General features: G+C 44.2%; 2 protein-coding genes across 2 annotated transcripts in view; one reads left to right on the top strand and one right to left on the bottom strand.

Annotated features, from left to right (window-relative positions):
• Positions 1 to 1,030, top strand: part of LOC127663144 (histidine-rich glycoprotein-like) — a 133,666-nt gene extending 132,636 nt beyond the window's left edge. The window contains exon 2 of the mRNA XM_052154624.1: positions 704 to 1,030. The gene's annotated coding sequence lies outside the window, so the exon portion shown is untranslated. The remainder of the gene's footprint in view (positions 1 to 703) is intronic.
• A 1,598-nt stretch (positions 1,031 to 2,628) lies between these two features.
• LOC127663202 (protocadherin Fat 4-like) overlaps positions 2,629 to 25,000 on the bottom strand; it is a 49,706-nt gene continuing 27,334 nt past the window's right edge. The window contains exons 7-17 of the mRNA XM_052154707.1: positions 23,927 to 24,107; positions 21,549 to 21,799; positions 17,101 to 21,456; positions 15,660 to 15,764; positions 14,212 to 14,519; positions 12,205 to 12,290; positions 11,944 to 12,123; positions 11,638 to 11,762; positions 10,131 to 10,348; positions 8,610 to 8,871; positions 2,629 to 5,845 (exon numbers count right to left, since the gene is read on the bottom strand). Of these exons, the coding sequence (XP_052010667.1) occupies positions 3,963 to 5,845; positions 8,610 to 8,871; positions 10,131 to 10,348; positions 11,638 to 11,762; positions 11,944 to 12,123; positions 12,205 to 12,290; positions 14,212 to 14,519; positions 15,660 to 15,764; positions 17,101 to 21,456; positions 21,549 to 21,799; positions 23,927 to 24,107 (7,955 nt within the window). The 3' untranslated portion in view covers positions 2,629 to 3,962. The remainder of the gene's footprint in view (positions 5,846 to 8,609; positions 8,872 to 10,130; positions 10,349 to 11,637; positions 11,763 to 11,943; positions 12,124 to 12,204; positions 12,291 to 14,211; positions 14,520 to 15,659; positions 15,765 to 17,100; positions 21,457 to 21,548; positions 21,800 to 23,926; positions 24,108 to 25,000) is intronic.

Raw genomic sequence — 25,000 nt, 5'->3', positions numbered from 1 at the left:
CACGCTAGCCAAATACATTTAATGATCAGGCCAGGTGCTTTTCCTATTTACTTGGTTCTACGGTTTGTTTTACTTCTGTGAGCTGAACTTCACATTTGATGGCTGAGACGCTCAAATTCTACATTGATACAGAGATTTATCCTGTCTGTTATTTCTCATCGTAACCCACAACCTCCTTCACCGTCCCTAAATCTTCTAATAAATCTATCTGGTCCAACAGCATTTCATTTATTGCCAATACCTTAGACACCTGCTACAATAATCGCCATTATGGCCAAACAGTGCCAGACCAGAGGACATTTCTCCAGTCAGATCTTTGTCCCCATGTGCACTTGCAAACTGTATTCTGGCTTAGTTATGGTGGTTTTGGAGCAGCGGCTTCTTCCTTGCTGAGCCTTTCAGGTGATGTCCATATAGGACTGGTTTTGCTGTGGATCTAGATACTCGTCCACCTGTTTCCTCCAGCATCTTCACAAGGTCCTTTGCTGTTGTTCTGGGATTGATTTGCACTTTTCACACAAACTACGTTCATCTCTAGGAGACAGAATGCGTCTCCATCCTGAGCGGTGCGATGACTGTGTGGTCACATGGTGTTTATACTTGTGTACTATTGTTTGTACAGATGAACGTGGCACCTTCAGGTGTTTGGAAATTGCTCCCAAGGATGAATCAGACTTGTGGAGGTCCACAATGTTTTTCTGAGGTCTTGACTGATTTATTTAGATTTTCCCATGATGTCAAGCAAAGTCTCACTGAGTTTAAAATACATCCACAGGCACACCTTCAATTCAGTACACCTCCTATCAGATGCTAACTGGCTAATTGTCTAAAGGCTTGACATCTGGAATTTCCCAAGCTGCTTAAAGGCACAGTTAACTTAGTGTATGTAACTTCTGACCCACTGGAATTATATTATAGCCAATTAAAAGTGACACAATCGGTCTGTAAACAATTGTTGGATAAATGACTCATGTCATGCACAAAGTAGGTGTCTTAAACGACTTGCCAAAACTATAGTTCAATCTAATACTATTAAATCTGTGCAGTGGATAAAAAATGAGTTTTAATGACTTCAACCCCAGTGCATGTAAACCTCTTACTGTATTTCACTTCCCCAGATGCAGCGTCTCATAGGTTCGATAGGCTGTGTTGAGCCCTCTATGGTACACATTGTTCTTATGGTCAAATATATTTTCCTCTCTTGATTTTCTGACATAAAATGGATCTAATAATTAATACAAATAATAACAAAAAAGCTCCAATAACTATTTTTTCTTCATTGTTAACGTAGCCTTTAATGGACTGATGCATTAAATGCACTTGGAACTCCAACAAACTAAAAGAGGCGAACCGTTATCATGCATTCGTCACTATTTTCGATTACGTTCGCTAAAGCCTAAACACAACTGATGCCACTGTATATACTGTACAAATGGCCAGTTTGAAAATGCATTAGTGCAATTCCATCGCAGCGCTTTCTGTATAACTGTTAGAGATGAACAGCATCAAATTAATTGTATTCGCTTTGCTAGTTTTAATAGTATCTTTTTACCCATTATGAATTAACAGTAGTGCAGCATGCTATATTGATAAATGACCTCATCATGCTCCATGTTTAGCTCAACGAGTGGCGTGCAGTTGTAACGGGAGTGGTGGTGGTGTAGTGGTCTAAAGCACATAACTGGTAAACTGTTAATCAGAAGGTCGCTGGTTCAATCCCCAAAGCCACTCCCCTGACCTCAAGAGGTGCAATAGTGACTGACAATAGAGGCTGTAGCCTTTAGCCTCCTTGTTAGAGCACGCTGGAGCGGGGCGACAAGGACCGGTTACAATGGTGCCGTGACCCGGATGGGAGTGAGGTTTAGGCGGGGTGAGTGTAACAGGAGTCAGCTGATAGATAGCTGTGCAGTGTATAAACCTCACTCTCCTGACCTCAAGAGGTGCACTAGCGACTGACGCTAGATGCTATAGCCTTTAGCCTCCTTGTTAGAGCACCCGCCTCGCACGCTGGAGACGTTGGTTCGAGTCCCGTTCGTAGCGGGGCGACCAGGACCGGTTACAATGGTGCCGTGACCCGGATGGGAGTGAGGTTTAGGGGGGGTGAGTGTAGCGGTGGCCAGCTGATAGAAAGCTGTGCAATGTGTATAAACCGCGATCTCCTGACCTCAAGAGGTGCACTAGCGACTGACGCTAGAGGCTGTAGCCTTTAGCCTCCTTGTTAGAGCACGCTGGAGCGGGGCGAGCAGGACCGGTTACACATTATTGTGGCAGTCCAATTAAATGATTCAAGAAAGACGTTAAATTGCATCTGTAATAATTCATCACACTGGAAATGGAAGGTCAAGTCATGAGGATTGAATTGTGGGACACAGTGTGCAGTGTAGTATACGTAAATGTTGTAGGTCAACTGACATACAGTACAGCGAAATGACATACTGTGCCAAGTGTACACGTTAACGAAACTGTATGTAAAAGGACATGTACTTTGGTCACTTCTTTCTACCCTTTGATCAGGAGACATTATTTGAATGACAATGATTGTTAAAAGGGAAGCTCCACACTTTGTTAAACTTCCTTGGCAACTTCACATCAGATATTGTTTTTTAAATAAATACTTTTTTTATTCTGTTATTGGCTTTTTACATGTATAAATCAGAAATTGTGTTATAGTTTTATCAAAATAGTGGAAAAAACACTGACGTTACATAAGTAACAACTGTAAAAAATAAGAAGTTCAATATTACTTCCTCTGAAAGCAAGAACCTCATTTCCAGCATATGAAAAATATCCATAAAAACACTGCTGCACATTTAAGTTAATAAACAGTACAAAAGTAGAAACCAATTAAAACAAAAACACATGACAACAGAGAATGTTGACTTCCAAAAAGCCTCGTTAATACAAAATGTACACGTTCATAGTTTTCTTATAGCAGTTGCGGTTTTCGTTGGGACGGGTCAAACGTGTTCATACGAAATGCACCAACACAAACGGCCGAAAAGTCAGTGTCTGCGCTCCCAAAGGTAAATCCTCAAATATCCAGAAGGCAAAGCCCTGATTACTCTCATATCTGGAGGTTTTGTTGTTTTAGATGGCAGCCAGTTACTCAGGATGAGAAACACTCGCTCTTGGCAGACCCTTCCAGAGCTTTCTCGCTCTTTTGGCCGGATTGAGAAGAATCGGAGCCAAATACAGCCCTGCTCTTCAACACTGAACTCATGGATGTGATTCCTAGAGATCAGACACTATCACACCTTTCATCTTTATTCCAACGCTCTGATCTCGGTCGGCCTGGACAGAGGGGTCGCAACTGATTTACTTCATATGTGTACTTCTCCAAGCCTCCTGGTGTCTCCATTGGGTGGACTGGTGTGTCTGTCGCACATAGGGGTTGCACGACTGCTCATTTCCACTAGTCATCTAGTACAAAAAAAGTGTCAAACTAGTAATTGAAACAATGTTTTCCTTATGTAAATGACTCCATGCACTTCGTTTCTGGGTGGTAAATTTGCCTTGAGACCACTAAATCAAAACTACCTCAAATATCTGATGCACAGTTACAATTTGGCCATTACATGTCTCTTGACAAAGCTGTCATGTGGCTAGACTGGGACAGGGTTTGTGGACTAAGGAATTTGCAATTTCTTTACACAAGAAGCAGAATGTCATTTGTGGTCCATGACTAGTTGACTGACCCAAAGTGTTGACTAGTGGCAGAACTAGACTATGCAACCCAATGCAAAGTCTGTAGAGCATGTGCTTGTCTATATTGCACTCTGTAAAAGGGAGTTTGGAGTTTATTGTGTTTCTGACAGGGAGTCTTTCGAATCAGTGCTCTGCCTTACTGCATTTAAGTTCGTCCTAATCAAATATCAGAAATAACCACAATGTTCATTTTTGTAAGTAAGTGTCTGTCATTGCTCCAGACGTGAGTCCCAGAGGGTGAAGTGATGAAGTGATTCTCATACATACTGGTCAGCTTCGCCCTCATTCAGAATCGTGATGGATCCGTCGCTGCTCTTCATCTCGATGTCTTTAGCAGCAGAGTTCTCAGGCAGCAGTGCCAAGTCTTTAAAAACATCCACATAGTGGGTGAAGCCCGGACCCCAGTTAAGCATGTTGTCCCAGTTGAAGTTGTTGGACCCTTGGCCAAGTTTGTGGGGTAAAGTGTAGTGTTGATGTTCAGAGAGGGTGTTATGGTTACTGGCTGGCCCACCCTCGGCACGCCGGTTCGAGTATCTACGCTGTCTCAACCTTCCTCCGTGGTCCTCGTCATCAGCGTCAGACTCATTGACTTGCGAGAGCTTAGGCATGCGAGAACTGTAGGAGACAGGTTTCTCGCGGTCATACTCCATCTCCGAGCACGTGAAGGAGTCGTGGGAGTCACTCTCGGAGGAAGATTCTGGAGCCGGGATGCCGTCTGCTGGGTTCCGGATGCGAGAGAGTGGCCGACGGCAGTCTTCCTCGGATGAAGAGCGACCGTGGTCGGCGCTGCAGATGCTGGGGTTCCTGGGTCGTGGAGTGTTCAGGCGTTCCACCTCCTCTATGGACAATCCCACAGGCGGGCCACTCTCTAACGGAATCTGCTCAATGGGCTGCTTTAGACGGCTCCCGGGGCGAGAGCCGTGACCCACCATTGTCTGAGGGCTCTTACTGCGGCGACCCAACCGTGTGGCATAGTTGAACATGCCAGGCTGACACACATCGCCATGAAAGTCAAGAGGGCTGCCTTCGCGGCGTGCCAAGTTGAGCTCACGGGTCGGAGTGTTTCGGTAGAAGGACGATGGCTTACTGAAGTGGGCGGGGCTGTGGCGTGAGAGGGGATTGGGCGTTGGGCAAGCTGAATGGCTAAGGGGTGTCGAGCGGAGACCCTGGGTGTATGTGGGCTGGTAAGTGTAGCTGGTGGCCCCAAGCGGGAGTGGAGACTGGCGGGCAAATCCTAGCGGACTGTGGCGTTGGATGGAAAATTTGGGCGTGTGGCTACGGAAGTGTTTGTAGTGCTGGATGATGTCAGCATCTGATGGTGCGATGCTGCTGGCATTGTCAATGTCATAGTGTTCCATGTCGGCATCTGGCCCGGCACACGGGGCACAGGGGGCGCTAGGAATGGTTTCGTTGTTGTGCGGGATGTTGGTTTCATCGTATATCAGGTAGGGGTTTTCACGCTCTATGATGTCAGGTTTGGGATTTCCTTCGGGCTGTTTACGGACCGTCATGTCATCTACATATGGCGGAATGTTGTCCGGATCATCAAACGCCACATTCTCGCTGCCTTTCTTTTTCTTCTTTTCCTTTGTTTTCTTCTGTTCTGTTGGCACTTTAGTTTTCTTGCGGCCCTTGCAGTAGTTGCACAGAATGAGACTCAAAACCACCAGTGCAAGGACAGTCGCACAGCTGCCTACAATTGCTGGCACCGCCCAGATGGGTAGAACCATCTCCTCTGCAGTGGCAATCGGACTGCAAGTGAACCCTCCATTGGCTCCCAGTTTACACTGTGTACCCTGTGGACATTGGATGCCCAGACAGGCCACCAGGCTCTCACACACTCTGCCAGTGAAGAATTCCTCGCACATGCAGGTGAAGCCTCCGCGTGCACCGGGCACGCAGCTGCCGCCGTGCTGACAAGGGTTCGAGGTGCAGTCACCCGGCGGGACGCACTGGTAGGTGTACCACTGATTCACACACATCAGCCCGTCCCAGCACGGACTGCTCTCACACAGATTTGGGCCACGGCAGCCTATCTTCACAGAGGGGTCCGTTTTAGAGATGGACACAGTTCTGTGTTCACCGCTGAAGGGGAGCATCTCTCCATTGTACTTCACATAGGCATAACAGCCTTCAAAACCTAGGAAAAAAAATAGAGAACTTTGATTTTACAAGAAACATCCATAGAGCATTCCACAAGGTTTTCCAAACTGGTAGCATATATTTAGGTTTGAGGTGCTTATATATTGAGACTTGGTGGTGGGCTCTTTTGACTTTGGCTAGTAAAATGCCTTTAAGCATCATCCCGTAAACATGCTCTAGCAACAATCCAGAGTGCCCTAGAAATTGAGCAGCAGCATGCCGCAGCCATATCTTGGCACCTATACATCGTAGAGACATGGAGGTGGGCTCTTTTGACCTCGGGCTAGCCAGGATAATATTTAAAGGCTTTTTGCATCTGCCTAGCCATGCCCTAGCAACCATACAGGTACCCTAGCAACCATATAGCAACAAGACCCAGCCATATCTTGTCACCAATACCGTTGAGACATGGGGGTCTTTTTTGGGATTTTAACATTGTGGTGCTAGTTCTGCCATGGCAAGCACCATTCTCATCTCATTACTTCAGAAAATGAACCTTTATTCTGAACAACTTCAGATACACCCCCATAACTAAATGGCAACACAACACAAACTGGGATTGGTTGCTTTTCATGACCGTTCTTGGCCAGAATAAGTTGCAAACTGAGCCAGACTTTATGCTGACAGTCAAACGTCTTGGCTGCATGAGAGAAGAGCTTCCCCAACACGAAACAGAAATTGGATTTGATTTGAATAAATGGATAAAGCTTAGTTTAAAGCTACATAGTGAGACATTTTGTTTGGGTTTGTGATTGCTGTGGCATTGGCCAATATATAACTAAATTCTCCCCTGAGAAATACATCAACGTATCTCAGTTTTTACATCAAGAGGAGGAGAAACGGACTGCTCTTCAACTAGAGCATACTGCGAGCCAACAAATTCAACCTTTCTCTTCTACTCCATCTGGGAGAAATCTTGATGCTGCTAATTCAGACCTGCGCTATCATGTTGCCTAACAACCAACCTTCAACAATGTAAATAGATGTTTATTGAATTTAAGCCCTATTCAAACCAAGAACATTTGGTTCTGTTTATTAGAGGGGAAAAAGCTGTTTGGCCTGATTCTTTCTCTCTCTCTCTCTATCTCGCTCTCTCTATCTCTCTATCTTGCTCTCTCTATCTCTCTCTCTATCTCGCTCTCTCTCTCTCTCAATTTCAATTTAAAAGTACTTTATTGGCATGATTGTGTTTACATACAATATTGCCAAAGCATTAATACACAAAACAGATTTTCTCGCTCTCTCTCTATCTCTCTCTATCTCGCTCTCTCTCTCTCAATTTCAATTTAAAAGTACTTTATTGGCATGATTGTGTTTACATACAATATTGCCAAAGCATTAATACACAAAACAGATTTCTCTCTCTATCTCTATCTCTCTCTCTCTATCTATCTCTCTCTATCTCTCTCTCTCGCTCTCTCTCTAATTTCAATTTAAAGTACTTTATTGGCATGATTGTGTTTACATACAATATTGCCAAAGCATTAATACACAAAACAGATTTTCTCTCTCTCTCTCTCTATCTCTCTCTCTATCTCTATCTCTCTCTCTCTATCTATCTCTCTCTATCTCTCTCGCTCTCTCTCTCAATTTCAATTTAAAAGTACTTTATTGGCATGATTGTGTTTACATACAATATTGCCAAAGCATTAATACACAAAACAGATTTTCTCTCTCTCTCTCTCTCTCTCTCTCTATCTCTCTCTCTCTATCTCTATCTCTCTCTCTCTCTATCTATCTCTCTCTCTCGCTCTCTCTCTCAATTTCAATTTAAAAGTACTTTATTGGCATGATTGTGTTTACATACAATATTGCCAAAGCATTAATACACAAAACAGATTTTCTCTCTCTCTCTCTCTCATCTCTCTCTCTCTCTATCTATCTCTCTCTATCTCTCTCGCTCTCTCTCTCAATTTCAATTTAAAAGTACTTTATTGGCATGATTGTGTTTACATACAATATTGCCAAAGCATTAATACACAAAACAGATTTTCTCTCTCTCTCTATCTCTATCTCTCTCTCTCTCTCTATCTATCTCTCTCTATCTCTCTCGCTCTCTCTCTCAATTTCAATTTAAAAGTACTTTATTGGCATGATTGTGTTTACATACAATATTGCCAAAGCATTAATACACAAAACAGATTTTCTCGCTCTCTCTCTCTCGCTCTCTCTCTCTCTCTCTCTCTCTCTCTCTATCTCTATCTCTCTCTCTCTCTATCTATCTCTCTCGCTCTCTCTCTCTCTATCTATCTCTCTCGCTCTCTCTCTCTCTATCTCTCAATAGTCAGTTTTAAGGTGCCTTATTGGCATGACAAATATTTGTACATTCATATCGCCAAAGCATTTACAGCTGATACAAATAAGTCTGCAAAATGAAGACAGTGAAAATCAATGTACTCGCCCTAGATTGACTAATATATCATGACCTTGCGTGCACGAAGCATGTTTACCTTACAATAGTTTGGATCATTTTATATGATGGTTTGATATATACAGCAGCTCAGTTTGACCATATAAGAGCATGAGCCGGTGAGTTTTCAATGCCATCAGACATTATGTCTCACTTTTGTTTCATTTTTAAGTATCAGGATGATTCTTGAGAGCGTGGATTGCTCCGACCATTTTCAATTGGGAGAATTTGAGATCCATTTCATTCACATTGAGATCTCTTGGCAAATCTGAGGACTGTTTGAGACACTGAGATGAGGTTTATGAGTCTCACGTTCTACAAGAGAGTGGATGGATGATGGATAAGAACTGACCTGGAGGAGTTTTCTGTTGTGTGGGTCGAGTCGGGACGCCCCCCAGAGACAGTGTGTGAACATCGATCCCTCCGAAGTCCTGTGTGTGGTGCGGAATGACCTTCGAGCTGAACAGATCGATGCGGAGCGCTGTGGATGATCCGTTTCTCTGGAGAATCAGTGTATGCCACTGACCGTCAGACAGAACTACATCTCCCACAATCCTCTCCACCTTACCGGCGGCACCAGCGTCAGACACATACTGCAGAAGACCGTTCTTCAGCTGAGAGACAAAGACACAAATGTAAATAATCGAATCTTGTCTTGGCTAGTACGTTTCTAATGCCACTGAAACTTTGTAAGTCACTTTGGATAAAAGTATATGCTAAATTAATAAATGTCAATGTGATGTAAACGTATTTTGTTTTGGAGTGAATTTGGGGAAATATTCTTCTGTGCTTTTAGAGTTGCAAAATTTCACCACTTTTTTTTCTTTCCATGGCAAATTCTGAATTTACAACACATTTATACACAAAAGTGTATTAAAAATAATGTATAATATATGTATGGGTAAATTCATGAATAGAAATGAAGGACTATTGAAATGGATGATTTTACACGCTGGTAAAAAAATTAATAAAAAATACCCATAATTTTGCAATGAGGTATATTTATTATCCAATGAATAAAATAATAATAAAACAATAGATCTAATGGCAGATCGACATATGAAAATCATTTGGCATTGTGTATCTATCCATTGTGTGAATATAGAATAAAGTTTGACCACTATTAGCTTAATTTAGCTAGCGATTAGCAATTAATTAATTTTCTCAGATTTTCGCATGTTGATATTTTCAGGCCATGTGATCACTTTCCAATCGTTAAATATGTTAATAAATAAAAATGCACATCAAATACTTCCTTGTAAAATTGCTAAATGTGTTTCAAGTGTTAGCAATTGTGTCAACTAGCTTGAAATATGAACATCCTGCCAAAACGGCTAGGGTACAATTTCTATTTAATGAATATTAGATATCATTTAACTGCTTTAAACAAACAGTGCAATTCTGCTAAAACCAACATTTCTTTCAGCTCGCCCTAAATCTTTGATTTCATTTGTTTTTCAGAGTTTGTCCAAGTGCATTCTGGGATTGTGTTCTCTGTGAAGGCCAAAAGAGGGCCTCTAAGAAAGCATCATCGCTATGCTGACTACCTTTGGGAACCGCAGTTAGCGTGTGTTTTCATGAACATATCTGCATTTGATAATCTGATGGATTCATGACTAAAATGGAAAAAAAAGAAGAAACACAAGCCCTGCAGGAGAGAGAGAGAAACTGATTTAAAGACCCACAAACTCTGGAAACTGAAAATCTGTCTCGCCAAGAAAAAAGGAAAAAGATCAGCAGAGATTTCTGGAGAACAAATCGGACTGTGATCCACTGTTAGTGTTTGAGTAGTGACTCTCTGTGGCCTGATCGTCCAGCACAGTGGATGCACACACACACACACACACACACACACACACACACTGTGTCGTACCCTGATGGTGGTGTAGTTGGAGCTCTCTTGCGCGTGCAGAATTGTTCCCGAGCCGCTGCGAGTTCGGAACTTCAGCTCCAGACTGCTGTACTCCGCGACGGGTCTTCCGCTGTCCTGCAGCGCTCTCGCCAGCAACACGTCTCTCTTGCGGCTCTGACTCAGACTGTAATCCAGACGACCAGAACCGTCCAGAGAGAGAGCCGTGTCTGCCGTCATGTCTGTGAGAGAGAGACGCAATGAGTCAACATCAATAATACGAAACGGAGTCTCTGTGCTGTTCTGGCAGCGGAAAAAACTATGCTAAATGCAAATAGCAATATAAAGGTGCAGAGTTAGGATAGCACAAGAAATATACTTATCGACCTTTAAAAGTGAGGAAACACTTCACAATGTTTTTGATGTCAAAGGTCATGAGTTCCAAACGCTGGTGTAAATGTGTCCGTCTATTGGTAGAAGCTTATTCAAGAAGACGGACGTCAAGACATGAACTCAAGACAATACCACTCACTACATTAAACAGGGCTGGACTGGTAATCTAGCATACTGGGGCGGACTGGCCTTCGGGAGAATCAAGCGGGCCGGTGGGCCAGCCGTGAAATGGGCCGCAATAAGCTATAATGTGCTGCCGCGTTATGCAAAACGGTGGCATGATATGCAGAAAAGGACAGCGAACCTTATTTTTTTATTTTTCTCCCCAATTTATAACAGCCAATTCTCAATGCGCTCTAAGTCCTCGTGGTGGCGTAGTGACTCGCCTCAACCCGGGTGACGGAGGACGAATCTCAGTTGCCTCCTCGTCTGAGACCGTCAATCCGTGCATCTCATCACGTGACTTGTTGAGCGCGTTACCACGGAGACGTAGCGCTTGTGGAGGCTTCACGCTATTCTCCGCAGCATCCACACACAACTCACCACACGCCCCACCGAGAGCGAGAACCACATTATAGCGACCACGAGGAGGTTACCCCATGTGACTCTACCCTCCCTAGCAACCGGGCAAATTTGGTTGCTAAGGAGACCTGGCTAGGGTCACTCAACATGCCCTGGATTGAACCTCAGGACTCTAGGTGTGATAGTCAGCTTCAATACTCGCTGAGATACCCAGACCCCCAAATTATAGCATTTTTTTAGGAATATGCACAACAAAAATAAATGTGACTGCCCGAACAAGTCGTGTGAATACATAATTTGCTCAGAGAACATCATCAATATCATCGCGTGGCATCTGATCAATGATGCTTTTGGTTATTGTGAAATCGAAATGATTGTCTACTATCGCCAGACATAAGACATCTGCTGCTAAACGCTAGCAAACATCAAGTTCATGAGTGTTTTGTACCGTAAATGACATTACTGTAAATGACAAAAAATGACGAGTGCCCCTTTAAATTCGTCACTCGGATGGAAACATGACCTATTTGGGTTAAATGACTATAGAATACTTGATTTGATCATTCCAAATTCACAAATATAACAAAGCTGATGTGTTTCAAATTCTAAAACTCACATTTCTCACAGGTTGGTCCAGTGAATCCCTCAGCACACTGGCACTGTTGCCATGACCACATGTCCACACATGTGCCCCCGTGTCCACAGGGGTCAGCAACACACGCACCCTCTAACCTGGGACATCTGCACACAGGACACAAATATGTGAATCACACAAAAGCTTGAAGAATCTATTCCACCTGCTACAGAATATTAACACAGTACCTTAAGAGTGCTGGACACCTCACTTTATTTTCACAGAACTCAAAAGGACTGAATGCAAACGATTGTGTGTGTGTGTGTGTGTGTGTGTGTGGTAACAGACCTGTCCAGAATGCCGTGTGATGCCAGAGCTTGCGATGGCTCCAGCGGTCGTCCGTTGACGGCAAACTCCATGATGCACCCCACAAAGTCATGCGTGGTCACCTGACCTTTACGATGCAGAAGGGCTTCAAATGAGCGAACACCGCCCACAGACAGACGATTCGGTTGAACGTCCAGAATCCTGACAAATGCCATTTTATAATCATTCTGAGGTTGCATACAATGTTAAAGGGACCTGCTAATGAATGTACTTGTATCTCACCAGTCAGTATGAACAGCCACTCTACTGACAGCACAGTATCCTGGTTCCTGCTCGTCTCCACACAGATCAACCGTCAGAGACGCCGCCTTCAACAGAACACACAGACATGAGTCAACAGACAGCTGCATACACACTCAACACAGTTTTCCAAAGGTTAACATTTAATAGATGTTTATTCAGGAACATGTCTATGAGGAGACATATTCTACACATTTGGAGCACTTTTATTAGTTCACTTTTATATTGTGACTGGCATAGCTAGCCATAACATAATTGGGGGCTCGTCCGGGATCTCATGTTGTGGGGATCTTTTCTCTGGGGGCCGGGAATTAAACTTGGGGGATGTTTCGTAAGTGCTTTGGGCGGGGTAATGGTATTGCATGTCACTTTGTTATTTAGTCGTCTGGTGGGTTCAGGGAGATCGCCACTTATTATTGTTTTGTCTTTTGTTTTCAAGAAAATATCTAACAACGCTGCATCTGTGGTGAGTCCTGTGCAGATGCAGGGGAATATATGTCTCAGAGGTGACAAAGAGTGCAAAGGTTTTGTCACATGACCAAATCAAATGGTGGTTGTGGTGGTGGCATAGTGGCTAAAGCACAGGGCTGTTAATCAGAAGGTCGCTGGTTCGAACCCCACGGCCACCACCATTGTGTCCTTGAGTAAGACACTTAACTCCAGGTTGTTCCGGGGGGATTGTCCCTGTAATAAGGGCTCTGTAAGTCGCTTTGGATAAAAGCAACTTAACAAAGCGTCTGCCAAATGCATAAATGTAAATGTAAATCACAAACTCAACGATAGCAAACCCTCAACGTTCAGATGAGACAATTTCTCTTCCGTTATAGAACAATTTCAGTGAATTAAAAGAAGAGACGTTTTTGTCTGGAGGAGCTCTGGTTAAGCGCTGATACAGATGACTTCCTGCACAGCTTGAGAGTCTGGCCATCGCATTAATGCCTCGCTGCACTTCAAAAAGATCAAACCAGACCACAGAGCACTTTTCCAGGAGTCGTACATAACTGTAAAACTGTGTTGCTTTTAAAAATGAATATCAAATGCACTTTGTTGCACAGAAGCTTGTTTATGCTGTGTTAGCATTGGATCGAGTCAGTAAATGCTTTGTGTTAGCAGCGTCACATCATCCAAGACGAATCCAGAGTACAACTAGACTGTGAAAGTCTAAAGAATTTGAAACGGGACCCAGCCAGGGTCAAAGAGCATTCTCAGAATCTATGTATTCAATATATTTGGCTTCAAGCAGGTAAGGTGACGCGAGCCATATGGAGAGGGTTTGGAAACACATCCAGCATGTATACAAGCACATTTTTATTTATCATTTATCAACCTTCTCCAATGCAACATACAATACTGAAGCGATTAAAGACCAAAACGTGGCAGTAGACCAGCTCTTGATAAACTCCAACTTTCTCTTGTAAACAATGAGACTCTGAACTCGAGACCGCGTGCCAGAATCCAGCGCATCTGGTTGTGGGGTAAACTAGGACATCTTAACCAAACAAAAGTACCCTTGACTGTCAGAGTTCGGCTCTCTCCAAGGAGGGAAAACAAGGGGCCGTGTGTGACTTTAACATCTGCTCATGCTCACGTCTAGAAAGAAAAGAAAAAACGTCCCTACAGAACCAGCGACGTGACCCACATCCACTTCTCCAAACGCACAGATCAGGTTCTTTTTATTGCGCCGTAGGGGCCGAGTTCTTATGACACACAGATCTGCTCTCAGGCCTTCAGTGAGGCCCACAGATGTTAAAAATGCTGCTGTTTTTCACCCTGTGGGAAACATTAACAGAATAATACAATGGTATGGTAGCAGTATTTTACAATTCCAGAGCAATTGATTTGATTCTGATCAAACTGCAAAAAAACTCCAAAGACAAAATCAGAAACGCCTGCAAAAAAAGTGCAAATTCAAGCCGAGTGGTGATGTTACAGAGAAAACACCTTTTGTTAACGTTAGCTCCCTGTAGATAGTTTGATTGACAGACTCACCATGCCCGCTCTCCTGGCGATGACCTTGTGAAACTGGCCATCTGAGACCCTGATGGTCGTCATGAGTTTGTTAGTGCCGCTGCCCAGATTAAACGAGAACCTCATTCTGCCTTCGAAGATCTCAAGGGCCAGAAACTCAGCCTTGTCGCCGGTCTGGTTGTCGTGGTTGTACAAGAGCAAGGCGTTCTCCTTCATTGTGGCAAACTTGATATAGATGTAGTTGTTGTTTGGGTCGAGGCTGGGGAACTCCATGTATGAAAGCTCCTCAAACCCATAACTGTTGAGTTCACAGTGCTTTCCAAACACACCTGCGAAGCGAAAGTGATTTACTGCCTTTCTGCACCATAAGAATTTCTTGCCTTGAAAAAATTCACAGTAAAACATGACATTGACTGAACAACGCTGCAATAGAATCCAACTTTAGATGGTCTCTGTGTTTAACAACATGTTAGCTGGTTACTAGGTGCTCTAAACTGGTCTGAGCTGGTCTAAAATGGTCATTGGCTGGTTTTAGCTGTTCTAAGGTGGTCATTGTTTGGTCTGAGCTGGTTTAGAATGGTCATTAGCTGGTCTAAAATAGTTATTGACTGGTTTGAGCTGGTCGAAGGTGGTTACTAGGTGGTCTAAGCTGGTCTAAATTTGTCAATATCTGGTTTTGTATTTTCATTGGCTGGTTTTAGCTGTTCTAAGGTGGTCATTGTTTAGTCTGAGCTGGTATAAAATGGTCATTAGCTGGTTTAAAATAGTTATTGACTGGTTTGAGCTGGTCTAAGGTGGTCACTGGCTTGTCTAAGATGGTCATTAGCAGGTCAAAGATGATAATGCTTAGTCTAAGCTGGTCTAAAATGGTCATTGGCTGGTCTAAAATAGTTATTGACTGGTTTGAGCTGGTCGAAGGTGGTTACTAGGTGGTCTAAGCTGGTCTAAAATGGTCAATATCTGGTTTTGAATTTTCATTGGCTGGTTTTAGCTGTTCTAAGGTGGTCATTGTTTGGTCTGAGCTTGTATAAAATGGACATTAGCTGGTCTAAAATAGTTATTGACTGGTTTGAGCTGGTCTAAGATGGTCATTAGCAGGTCAAAGATGATAATGGTTAGTCTAAGCTGGTATAAAATGGTCATTGGCTGGGCTAAGATGGTCATTGACTTGTATGAGCAGGGCATTAGCTGGTCATTGGCTCATCTTTGGCTAGCCTAAGCTGGGCACTGGTTGGTCTGAGCTGGTTATTGGCTATACCAGCAACCAAAAACCTGCCTGACTAACTTCGATACAACCAGCTGGTAGCTGGTTTGTTGCTCGCCTGGTTAAGATTGTCTACCACCTAATGACCAGGTTCTGTAAAACCAGCTCCCTTGTTCTAAAACAGTTCAGCACACACTGCAGTCCAGAATTAATAACACCAGTCGAAGGACCTTAAGCTGGACCTCACGCAGAAATGATGACTTACCAAAAGGACAGTGACAGTAATAGCCGTCCACCCGGTTCTGGCAGGAGCCCCCATTAAAACAGGGGTTACACTCACAGTAATTGATGATGGAGTCACAGGTTTTCCCTGAATTCATGAAACGACACCAATGAGAAACAATGAGGTGAACATGACACACGAAAATGGCTGTTCTCACATGGGGCTCCCAGAACTCCCCTGTGCTCTCTTTCTAGAGCACTTAATCTTTCTAATGTAAACAACTTGAAGTCTTACACCTTGTAAACTGACCCATGTTTCTAAGAACAAAATGGTGAAAATCTGTCATTAAGGTACTAGCTCTGCACATATACATCACCTGCACTGGTTCTGGGGGACCCATAAAAGAGTGATTATATAAAATGCACAGAAATACACTGAAGGCTAGACATACAGTACAAATGATCATGCATGAACTTTACATTTGGCGTGGTGCACTTTCCCTTTGTTCCAAACCCATGGAACACAAAAGATGCTAGGCAGAATGTCTCATTCACCAATCTCTTTCATTGCATCTTTTTTCCATAAAATGAAAGTGAACGGTGACTGAGGCTGTAATTCGGCCTAACATCTCTTTTTGTGTTCTACAGAAGAAAGTCATACAAGTCAACATTAGCGGACATAGCGGCCTAAGACAAATGGTGTAAAGAACGAAAACTCAATCACAGCTAGCAAAACAGGAAGTGTGGGGTTCAGCTACAGTGCAGCACACTACTGTAAGTAAATAGGTGTAATTCTCCAGCAGACCCATTTATCTGGGGCCTCCGCTGTGAATGCTCTGCACTCATTTGTTATGATCAGAATAAAAAAAGAATCTTAATGACTCAGAGCCTTAAACAAAATGTGTCTTGCCGCTCCACTTGGAAAACGAGGTCCAAAAGCTACAGCCCACACCTACCCAAACAGAGCGGATTCAAGCTAATGCTATCATACATGCTTAAACTCCCTCATCACAAACACAGATTCGTAAGCACTTACACAAATAGTCAGTCCTAACAGAATTACAAATCTAAAAACATGAAGTCTTGTGTTGGCTCAAACTACGAATGTTTAACTTTGCAATATGCTGAATCAAAGGGAGCTAATTTAGAGAACTCAAACACAATACACACCTTTTAACTGCGCAGATAGTCTGAGTAAAAATCCCTAAAGGATGTGTCCTTATTAGGGTGAAAGTCTGATCATCTCCTTTCAATAAAGTAAACATGACAAGTTGATCTGCATTGCAGCTGATACCTCCCAGCCTGTGAGCCTCACAGTAAACTGCTTTTGGAAGTGGGTACGCTTGAGCCAAAACACCTTTCCAAACACTTAGAAGCAAATATTTTTCTTGGCTAAAGCAATAATGTACTTGTGTACAAATTGTGTGTATGTGCTTTGCCTAACATCTGTGGTTGTGTTACTTGTAAAATTCAAATGACTATACCTGCAAATCCAGATTTGCACAGGCAGTTAAAGCCCCCAGGGTAATTCTGGCACAGTGCCCCATTCTGGCAGGGGTTTGAAAGGCACTCGTTGATGTCCCTCTCACAGGCCATCCCAGTGAAACCTTCAGGACAAGAGCAGGAGAAACCGCCCACCAAGTTGTGGCAAGTTCCTCCATTGTGGCAAGGTGTCGGCTGGCACTCATCGATGTCAGTTTCACAGAGGGCACCTGCATATCCTGGCCTGCAGTTACAGGCGTAAGGCTGTAGGGGGCGATTTGAAACAAGAATGACTGGGACACTCTCCTCTATCTTCATGTCAGGTCCCACCCCCAGACGCCTCTTACAGCTGCCCCCGTTTTGACATGGATTATGGGAGCAGGGATCATGGTCCACAGAGTCTATCTTAACTCCACTTTGTCTGTGCAGAATCTCCTTGATGCTCTGGAAGAATGTGGCAACTCCGCTCGGATTGACGTACTGCCCATGACCTCGCTTGACAGCGGCCATCAGAAAAGTGTTGTTGTTGAGTTCAAATACCCCATAGATGTGAACTCCGGTGCCCAGACCTGCTAGCTGTGAATTGGCGATACGCAAGAAACTAAGGTAGTGATTGTTGAGGAAGTCGCTGGCACTTTGAGAGACGAGACGTATCAGAATGCTGTTGTCCACTGTGGCATTACTGAATCCGATAAAGAAAACACGTACATTGCTTTTGACTGCATCATGAACCCCATCACTGCTACGCACCATTAAATCAAACGTGCCATCAGTTGAGCGACTGTTAGAGTTGAGGTCACAGGTTCCTGTAGGAATGCTGAAGAGAGTCACCACTGGGGGAGTCAGAGAACAATGAAATGTGTCCTGTATATCTGGATCCTGTGGCTTCACAACGCCCAGAGATCCCCCAGAAAACATGTTACCAAAATAATGGACATAGATTTCCACAGAGCGGGACTCAGAGGGATTATCATTCTGATCACTGACTTTGACATGGACAGTTGCCGTTGCAGACATTTGAGGAATACCAGAGTCCTTGATCATTACAGAGAGGTAGAAATCACTGATCTGCTCTCTGTCAATCTCTCGGCTGGTGGTCAGCTCTCCAGCTGGGCTGAGGTTGAAGTAGCTGGGTGCTGATCTAGTGCTGATAAGGCTGTAAGAGAATGGACCTTGATTTGGTGCAAGATCTGGATCACTTGAGCTGAGGGTCATCACAGGTGTTCCTGCCCTCTGGTTCTCCATCACCTCCCCACTTGTAGTCAGCAAGGTTGGCCCATTGTCGTTGATGTCCTCCAGGGTCACAATCAAAATGGCAGTGCCGGTAGCAGCTGGAGAACCCGAGTCCACTGCAAGAAGAGTGAGGTTGTATACAGGAATGGTCTCTCTGTCAAGTTCTGCTGCCACAGATACCTGTCCAGTTTGAGGGTTTATAGTGAAGGTATTCCTTCCGTTGTTAGCTGCTATGGCATAGGTAAATCTGCTCCAGCTGGGGACAGAATCTGAATCTTCTGCACTGACAAATGTGACCAGGCCCCCAGTAGGGAGTCCCTCATTCACCTGGACATCGTAGAGTTCCTGGGTGAATACAGGAGGATCATTGGCATCCAGAATAGTAATATTCACAATCACCTCATCGATATCTGCCCCTCCTATGCTCCCTGCATTCTTTGCTAAGACTTTGAGAGAGATCTTTTCTTCTTTTTCACGATCAAGCAGTCCAGAGACATATATCTGGCCTGTCGTTTTATTAATGCTAAAACCCTTTTTCCTGCTTTGGCCAAAGATCAAGTAATAAACCACACCATCTTCTCCCAAGTCTCTGTCACTGGCAAACACCTCCCCAACAACTGTTCCTTTAGGTGCCGCTTCTGAGACCTCAAAGTAGTACTGCTTTGAAACAAAGCGTGGGACGTACTCATTCGCCCCTTTCAGCTGAATGTTAATATAAGCAAAGCTGCATCGTTCTTCATCTGGAACATTGAAGGCTTTGACGGTCAGGTGATACACCTGTTTAGATTCATAGTCCAGGAACCCTTGTGTGGTGATGATTCCTGTGTTCGGATCAATTATAAACAGATCGCTGTCTGAAGACTGGATGACGTATGCCATCAGAGCATTTGGTCCAGAGTCTTTATCTGTCGCATTCATTTTTACTACAGTAGTTCCACTCGGGACATTCTCTTGTACGATGGGGAAATACTCAACAGGATCAAACACAGGAGGGTTATCGTTTATGTCAGTGACGTGGATGTTAACTGTTACATAACTTGTCTTGGCAATCCATCCTCCATCTGTTGCTGAAATTCTGAGTTCATGTCTCTGCTTGTTCTCGTAATCCAGTGGTTTTGCGAGCGTTAAAACGCCAGTCTGACTGTTCACTGAAAACAAGCCATCCTCATTACCTGAGGAGATGTTGTACATAATCAGGCCATTCATTTGTTTGTCCTTGTCCTTATCTCTTGCTGAAAGCGTACGGATGGCTGTGCCGACAGTCAGACTTTCAGACACTGTGACTGTAACTTGGTTCTGTGAAAACTCTGGCGTATGATGGTTCTCTTCAGTAATGGCTACTCTGACTGATGTCTTAGCTGAGAGTGGAGGGTTTCCTTTGTCACTTGCTGTTATTTCAAGCAGGTAAACTTTATTTGTGTCTGCGGTGAGCGAGGATGCTACCATAACCCATCCGGTTTGTTTATCCAAGCGGAACTTGCTGGAACTGTTGCCCCCAGATACAGCATACTCTATTTCAGAGTTCAGCCCAAAATCCTTCTCATCATGGGCTGTAACTTTCAGGAGTTTGGTGCCAACCTTGACACTTTTAGTAACTGGAGTAATGTAAAAGGAAGATTCAAATGTGGGTGGGTTATCATTACTGTCGACAACATTTATGATGACTGTAGATTCGCTCATGAGGGGCTTGATACCTCGGTCTGAAGCGGTAACAATGAAACTATGTCGATTTACATTGACGTTACTGTGGCCAGTTGAGTTTTGGTACTTGAGCTGCTGTTTAATGAAGATCTCGCCAGAGCTGGAACTGATTCGAAAATACTCCGTCTGGGATCTGATGAAGTAAAATATTTTACCGTTGAATCCTTCATCAGGATCTGTGGCTGAGACTCGAGTCACAATCGATCCAACCTCCATCAGCTCAGGATAGTCCAGGTAATATGATGGCTTACTGAATCTTGGAGCGTTATCGTTCACATCTGTCACAAATATTGTGACGTCTGTGCTTACAGTCCATCCTGAATCATGTGCGGAGACTTTGGCAATGTAGTGGTCTGTGTCTTCTCTGTTAAGAGGTCTGCTGATGGTGATGTCACCAGTACTGGGGTGGATGATGAAAGGGAGACTTGCGTCACTGATGGAATATCGGCTAATAGCGTTAGCACCTGCATCCTCATCGGTGGTTGTTACTCGTGTCACAGTGAAGCCCACTGGAGCATTTTCAGGCACCGTGGCACTGAAGATTTTGGAGAATCTGGGAGCATTGTCATTGACGTCCAGCACGCTGATTAGGACTTTGACTGCAGTGCTTTTAGGAGGACTGCCACGATCTGTTGCCTTCACTCTCAAAGAATACTGAGCAACCTTCTCTCGGTCCAGAGGTCGGGTAGTGCGGATTTCACCAGTTGCATGGTTGATGCTGAAGCTGTTTTCTTTGTTGCCATCAATGATTGCATATTCCACCTGCCCGTTCAGTCCACTGTCCTGGTCCAACGCAGAGATGATCAGCACACGTTGAGGCGAGACATTTTCTAGAACGTCAGCGTGGAACGGCTCTTGCCCGAAAACAGGATGGTTGTCATTAACGTCCAACACGGTGATCTCAACTTTCTCATAGGCTGAGTAAGGAGGGAAGCCTTGATCTCTGGCTTCAATCCACAAGACATACTTCTCAATATTCTCGTAGTCCAGAGACTTTTTAATAGACAACTCTCCTGAAAGCTGATCTATATGGAATGCATTGTCCAGGTTTCCACTTGCAATGTAGTACGACAGAGAACCTGCCCTGGACGAGGCTCCAGTCACCTTCGTAACAACAGTGTTTGTGGGTTTGTTTTCTGGGAAGGTGAAGGTTTTTTCCTTCAGTCTAATATGGGGAAAGTCTCCACCAGTAACAAAGCGAACAGTGACCGTCGTACTGTCCGTTTTGGGGTTGGAGCCTCCATCTTTTACATGGACGGTAAGGGTGACCTCTGAGCTCCCCTTGAGTTGTTCGTTGGCAGTGATGGCACCTCTGATCGGGTCAATCTTAAACTTTTCCGAATATCGTCCGGTGAGTGAATAGTGAAGCTGAGCATTTGAGCCAAAATCTTCATCTGTTACCGTGACGGCAAAGACCAGAGAACCTGCGAACACAAGAGCAAACGTGAGTAACATTAAACAATTAGAGAACAGTAACTGACCCATGACCCCTGCCAGAGTAAACCCCAATATGCACCTGTAGAGGTGGAGGCAGGTATGTGGGTGACGTAGGGATGATGGTGAAAGCGTGGAGGGTTATCGTTGATGTCGGCCACTACCACAGATACCGTGGCAGAGCTGGAAAGAGGTGTAGGCTGCCCGCCATCTGAGGCCACAACCAGCAGCTGGTAACTCGCCCATGTCTCTCGATCCAGTAAGGAGCTGGTGATGATCAGGCCTGTCGACGGGTTTATGGAGAACTGTCCATCCCCACCACTGAGACTGTAACTATAAACAAACAAACTGATTGGAATTTTTTCAATCTTTAAAATGGCATTTTACAGGTACTTTGGTTAACATAACACCTGCAGTAACAAAAAAGTGTATATCTTGGCAAATAAAGTTCTGAAGTCTATTGTCCAAAGGGCGGGAGTGTTTCAAGCTGCAGTGAGCTCTTGAGACACAACTAGGACACACGTGGCAGCAACATTAAATTTGTAAAAATATAGGGCAGTCATAAATTATTCAAACTCTGTCCAAGACTGCTTTCAGACAAAGAAAGACCTGTTTTTTTTGTTGAAAGTTCAGAATTCTTGAGTCACGACATGTTCTCTCAGCTGAGCTGAAGACATCAGCGAGCTCGCTCTGATCAGAAACAACACATTTGAGCCGTTCCCATGCAGCTTTGAGTTTCTCAAGGGTCTCTGACACAAACTCGCTCTGACAGTTACATGCACACATGACAACTTCACTGCGCTGGTGTCAGTGTGATGAGAATCACGCAAATTACACAACAAACTATGATTCAAAAGCCCAACGAGACACCAACAGTCACGCGAAGACCGTCTTCACGCCGGTTCATGATCGGTGAGATCTGTGGTGTTCTGTTGGTCTGTCCGGTTCTGTGATGTTTGAAACACCGAAGCCACTCGCGGCCCTCCCGCTGCGCTCTGACGTGTCTGTCATACCTCATTATAATCCTCATTAACAACGTTTTGGGAAAGTGGAACATGTTGTCCAATGCGCTCAAGTAAAGCACTTCAGAGCTACAAGACTGACAGGTGGAGTTGTGTTTGTTTTGGATGTTTGACGACGTTGTAACATGGCGATCAGCTCACACCTGTACCTGAACATTAAACCACCGAAGTTGCTCCATTGCTCAGTAACCATAAACAGCCTTCAGGTAGACTAATGAACTATAAGACTTGGCAGAAGTATTGTTTATTATAATTATTACTGCAAATAAATGTACATTTCATACATAAAAATGCAAATGGTTGTGTTTAGTGTGTGTGTGAGTGTGTGTATGTTTGTGTGAGTGTGTGTGTGCGTGTGTATGTTTGTTTGAGTGTGTGTTTGAGTATGTGCACATGTGTGTTTGAGTGCGTGTGTGTTTGAGAGCGTGTGTTTGAGTGTGTGTGAGTGCATGTGTGTTTGAGTGTGTGTGTTTGAGTGTGCGTGCATGTGTGTGTGAGTGCATGTGTGTTTGAGTGTGTGTTTGAGTGTGCGTGCATGTTTGTGTGTGTGCGTGTGTGTTTGTGCGTTTGTGTTTGAGTGTGTGTGTTTGAGTGCGTGTGTTTGAGATAGTGTGTGTGAGTGCATGTGTGTTTGAGTGTGTGTGTTTGAGTGTGCGTGCATGTGTGTGCGTGCGTGTGTGTTTGAGTGTGTGTGCATGTGTGTGTGTGTTTTAGTGTGTGTGTGTGTGCGTGCGTGTGTGTTTGAGTGTGCGTGCATGTTTGTGTGTGTGTGTGTGTTTGTGTGTTTGAGTGTGCATGCATGTTTGTGTGTGTGTGTGTTTGAGTGTGCGTGCATGTTTGTGTGTCTGCGTGCGTGCATGTTTGTGTGTCCGCGTGTGTTTGTGTGTGTGTGTTTGAGTGTGCGTGCATGTGTGTTTGAGTGCGCGTGTGTTTGTGTGCGTGTGTGTGTTTGAGTGTGCGTGCATGTTTGTGTGTATGTGTGTGCGTGCATGTGTGTGTGTGTGTGTTTGTGTGTGTGTGCGTGCATGTTTGTGTGTGTGTGTGTGTTTGAGTGCGCGTGCATGTTTGTGTGTGTGTGTGTGTGTGTGTGTGTTTGAGTGTGCGTGCATGTTTGTGTGTGAGCGTGTGTGTGTGTTTGAGTGTGCGTGCATGTTTGTGTGTGTGTGCGTGTGTATGTGGGATTGTGTGCGTGTGTGTGTGCGTGCCTGCGCGTGTGTGCGCGTGTGTGTGTATGTATGCATGTATATGCGTGTGTGTGCGTGTGCGTGTATTTATGTATGTATGTGCGTGTGTGTGTGTGTGCGTGTGTGTGTGCGCGTGTGTGTGTATGTATGCATGTATATGCGTGTGTGTGCGTGTATTTATGTATGTATGTGCGTGTGCGTGTATTTATGTATGTATGTGCGTGTGTGCGTGTGTGTGTGTGCGTGTGTGGTACCTGATCACTCCATTGAGTCCCACATCAGCGTCTGAGCTGTTGAGCAGCAGCACGTCGGTTCCGGTCGGTGCGTCCTCAGGAATGGTCGTGTGGAATGACGTGGAGCTGAATGATGGAATATTATCATTCACATCACCGACCAAAACCATGACAGTACCAGACCCGCTCAGAGACTCAGATCCTGCAAATGCACATAGAGAAACACACTTATCTCCACGGTCCAACATTAACATTCGCCAAGCACCGAATGGAAGACAAAAAATGGCTTTGACGAGTAAATAAAGGTAATGTATTCTCCATTATGTTGCCAAGTACAATGATCTGACTCTCGCTGATGTAAATGACAAAGAGTGACTGGAATCAATTTAAAACATCTACTTAAGACAACGACTTTTAATTGGGTGTAAAATGTAATTGAAGTGTTTTATTTGTATAGCACTTTATACAATACACATACAGTAGAAGTCACTAAACACAGATGGTTTGATATTCCAGCAGCAAAGATTAACGTCCCAATCCAAACATCTCCATTCTGTGCCATCTGTCCACCACAGCGCTAATCTGACTCACCGCGCGTCTGAAACGCGCAGGAATGTTTCAGTGTAGCGTTCCAGGGGGGCGGTTAATATGTAAACGTGCTGTTTTAAATGAAGAGGCACACGGGTGCGCCTCCGGGGCCTGAGAGGAGGACCTCTGTGGGGTTAAACGCTAAATGAATCACAGATGACGGAGAAACACTGAGATTCTCAAACATCTGCTTCCTCTCGCTGTGAGTGAATGTGATTCAGATGAATTTGCTCTTTGCATTAATTCTCTGATAACATCATGTACTTAAAGCACAAAACTGTACGGCAACGGCATGAGGAAAATCCAGCTCGTAAAAACAAAAGGCCGGGAGGAGGGTCACGGCAGAGTGAGGCGAATATTTTCTTCACGTCTGTAACCAATCAGTGGCTGAGAAACAGTGACGCGGCCTTCAAGTCAGCGGATTTATGAGATGAGAGCACACGAACGCCACCACAATGTCTATTGTGAATGTTGACTGTATAACAAAGCGTCCTATCTTTGTCTGCA

Source organism: Xyrauchen texanus, chromosome 23 (genome assembly GCF_025860055.1).
Source record: "Xyrauchen texanus isolate HMW12.3.18 chromosome 23, RBS_HiC_50CHRs, whole genome shotgun sequence".
Lineage (NCBI taxonomy): Eukaryota > Metazoa > Chordata > Actinopteri > Cypriniformes > Catostomidae > Xyrauchen > Xyrauchen texanus.
This window is presented reverse-complemented; position numbering and strand designations above follow the sequence as displayed.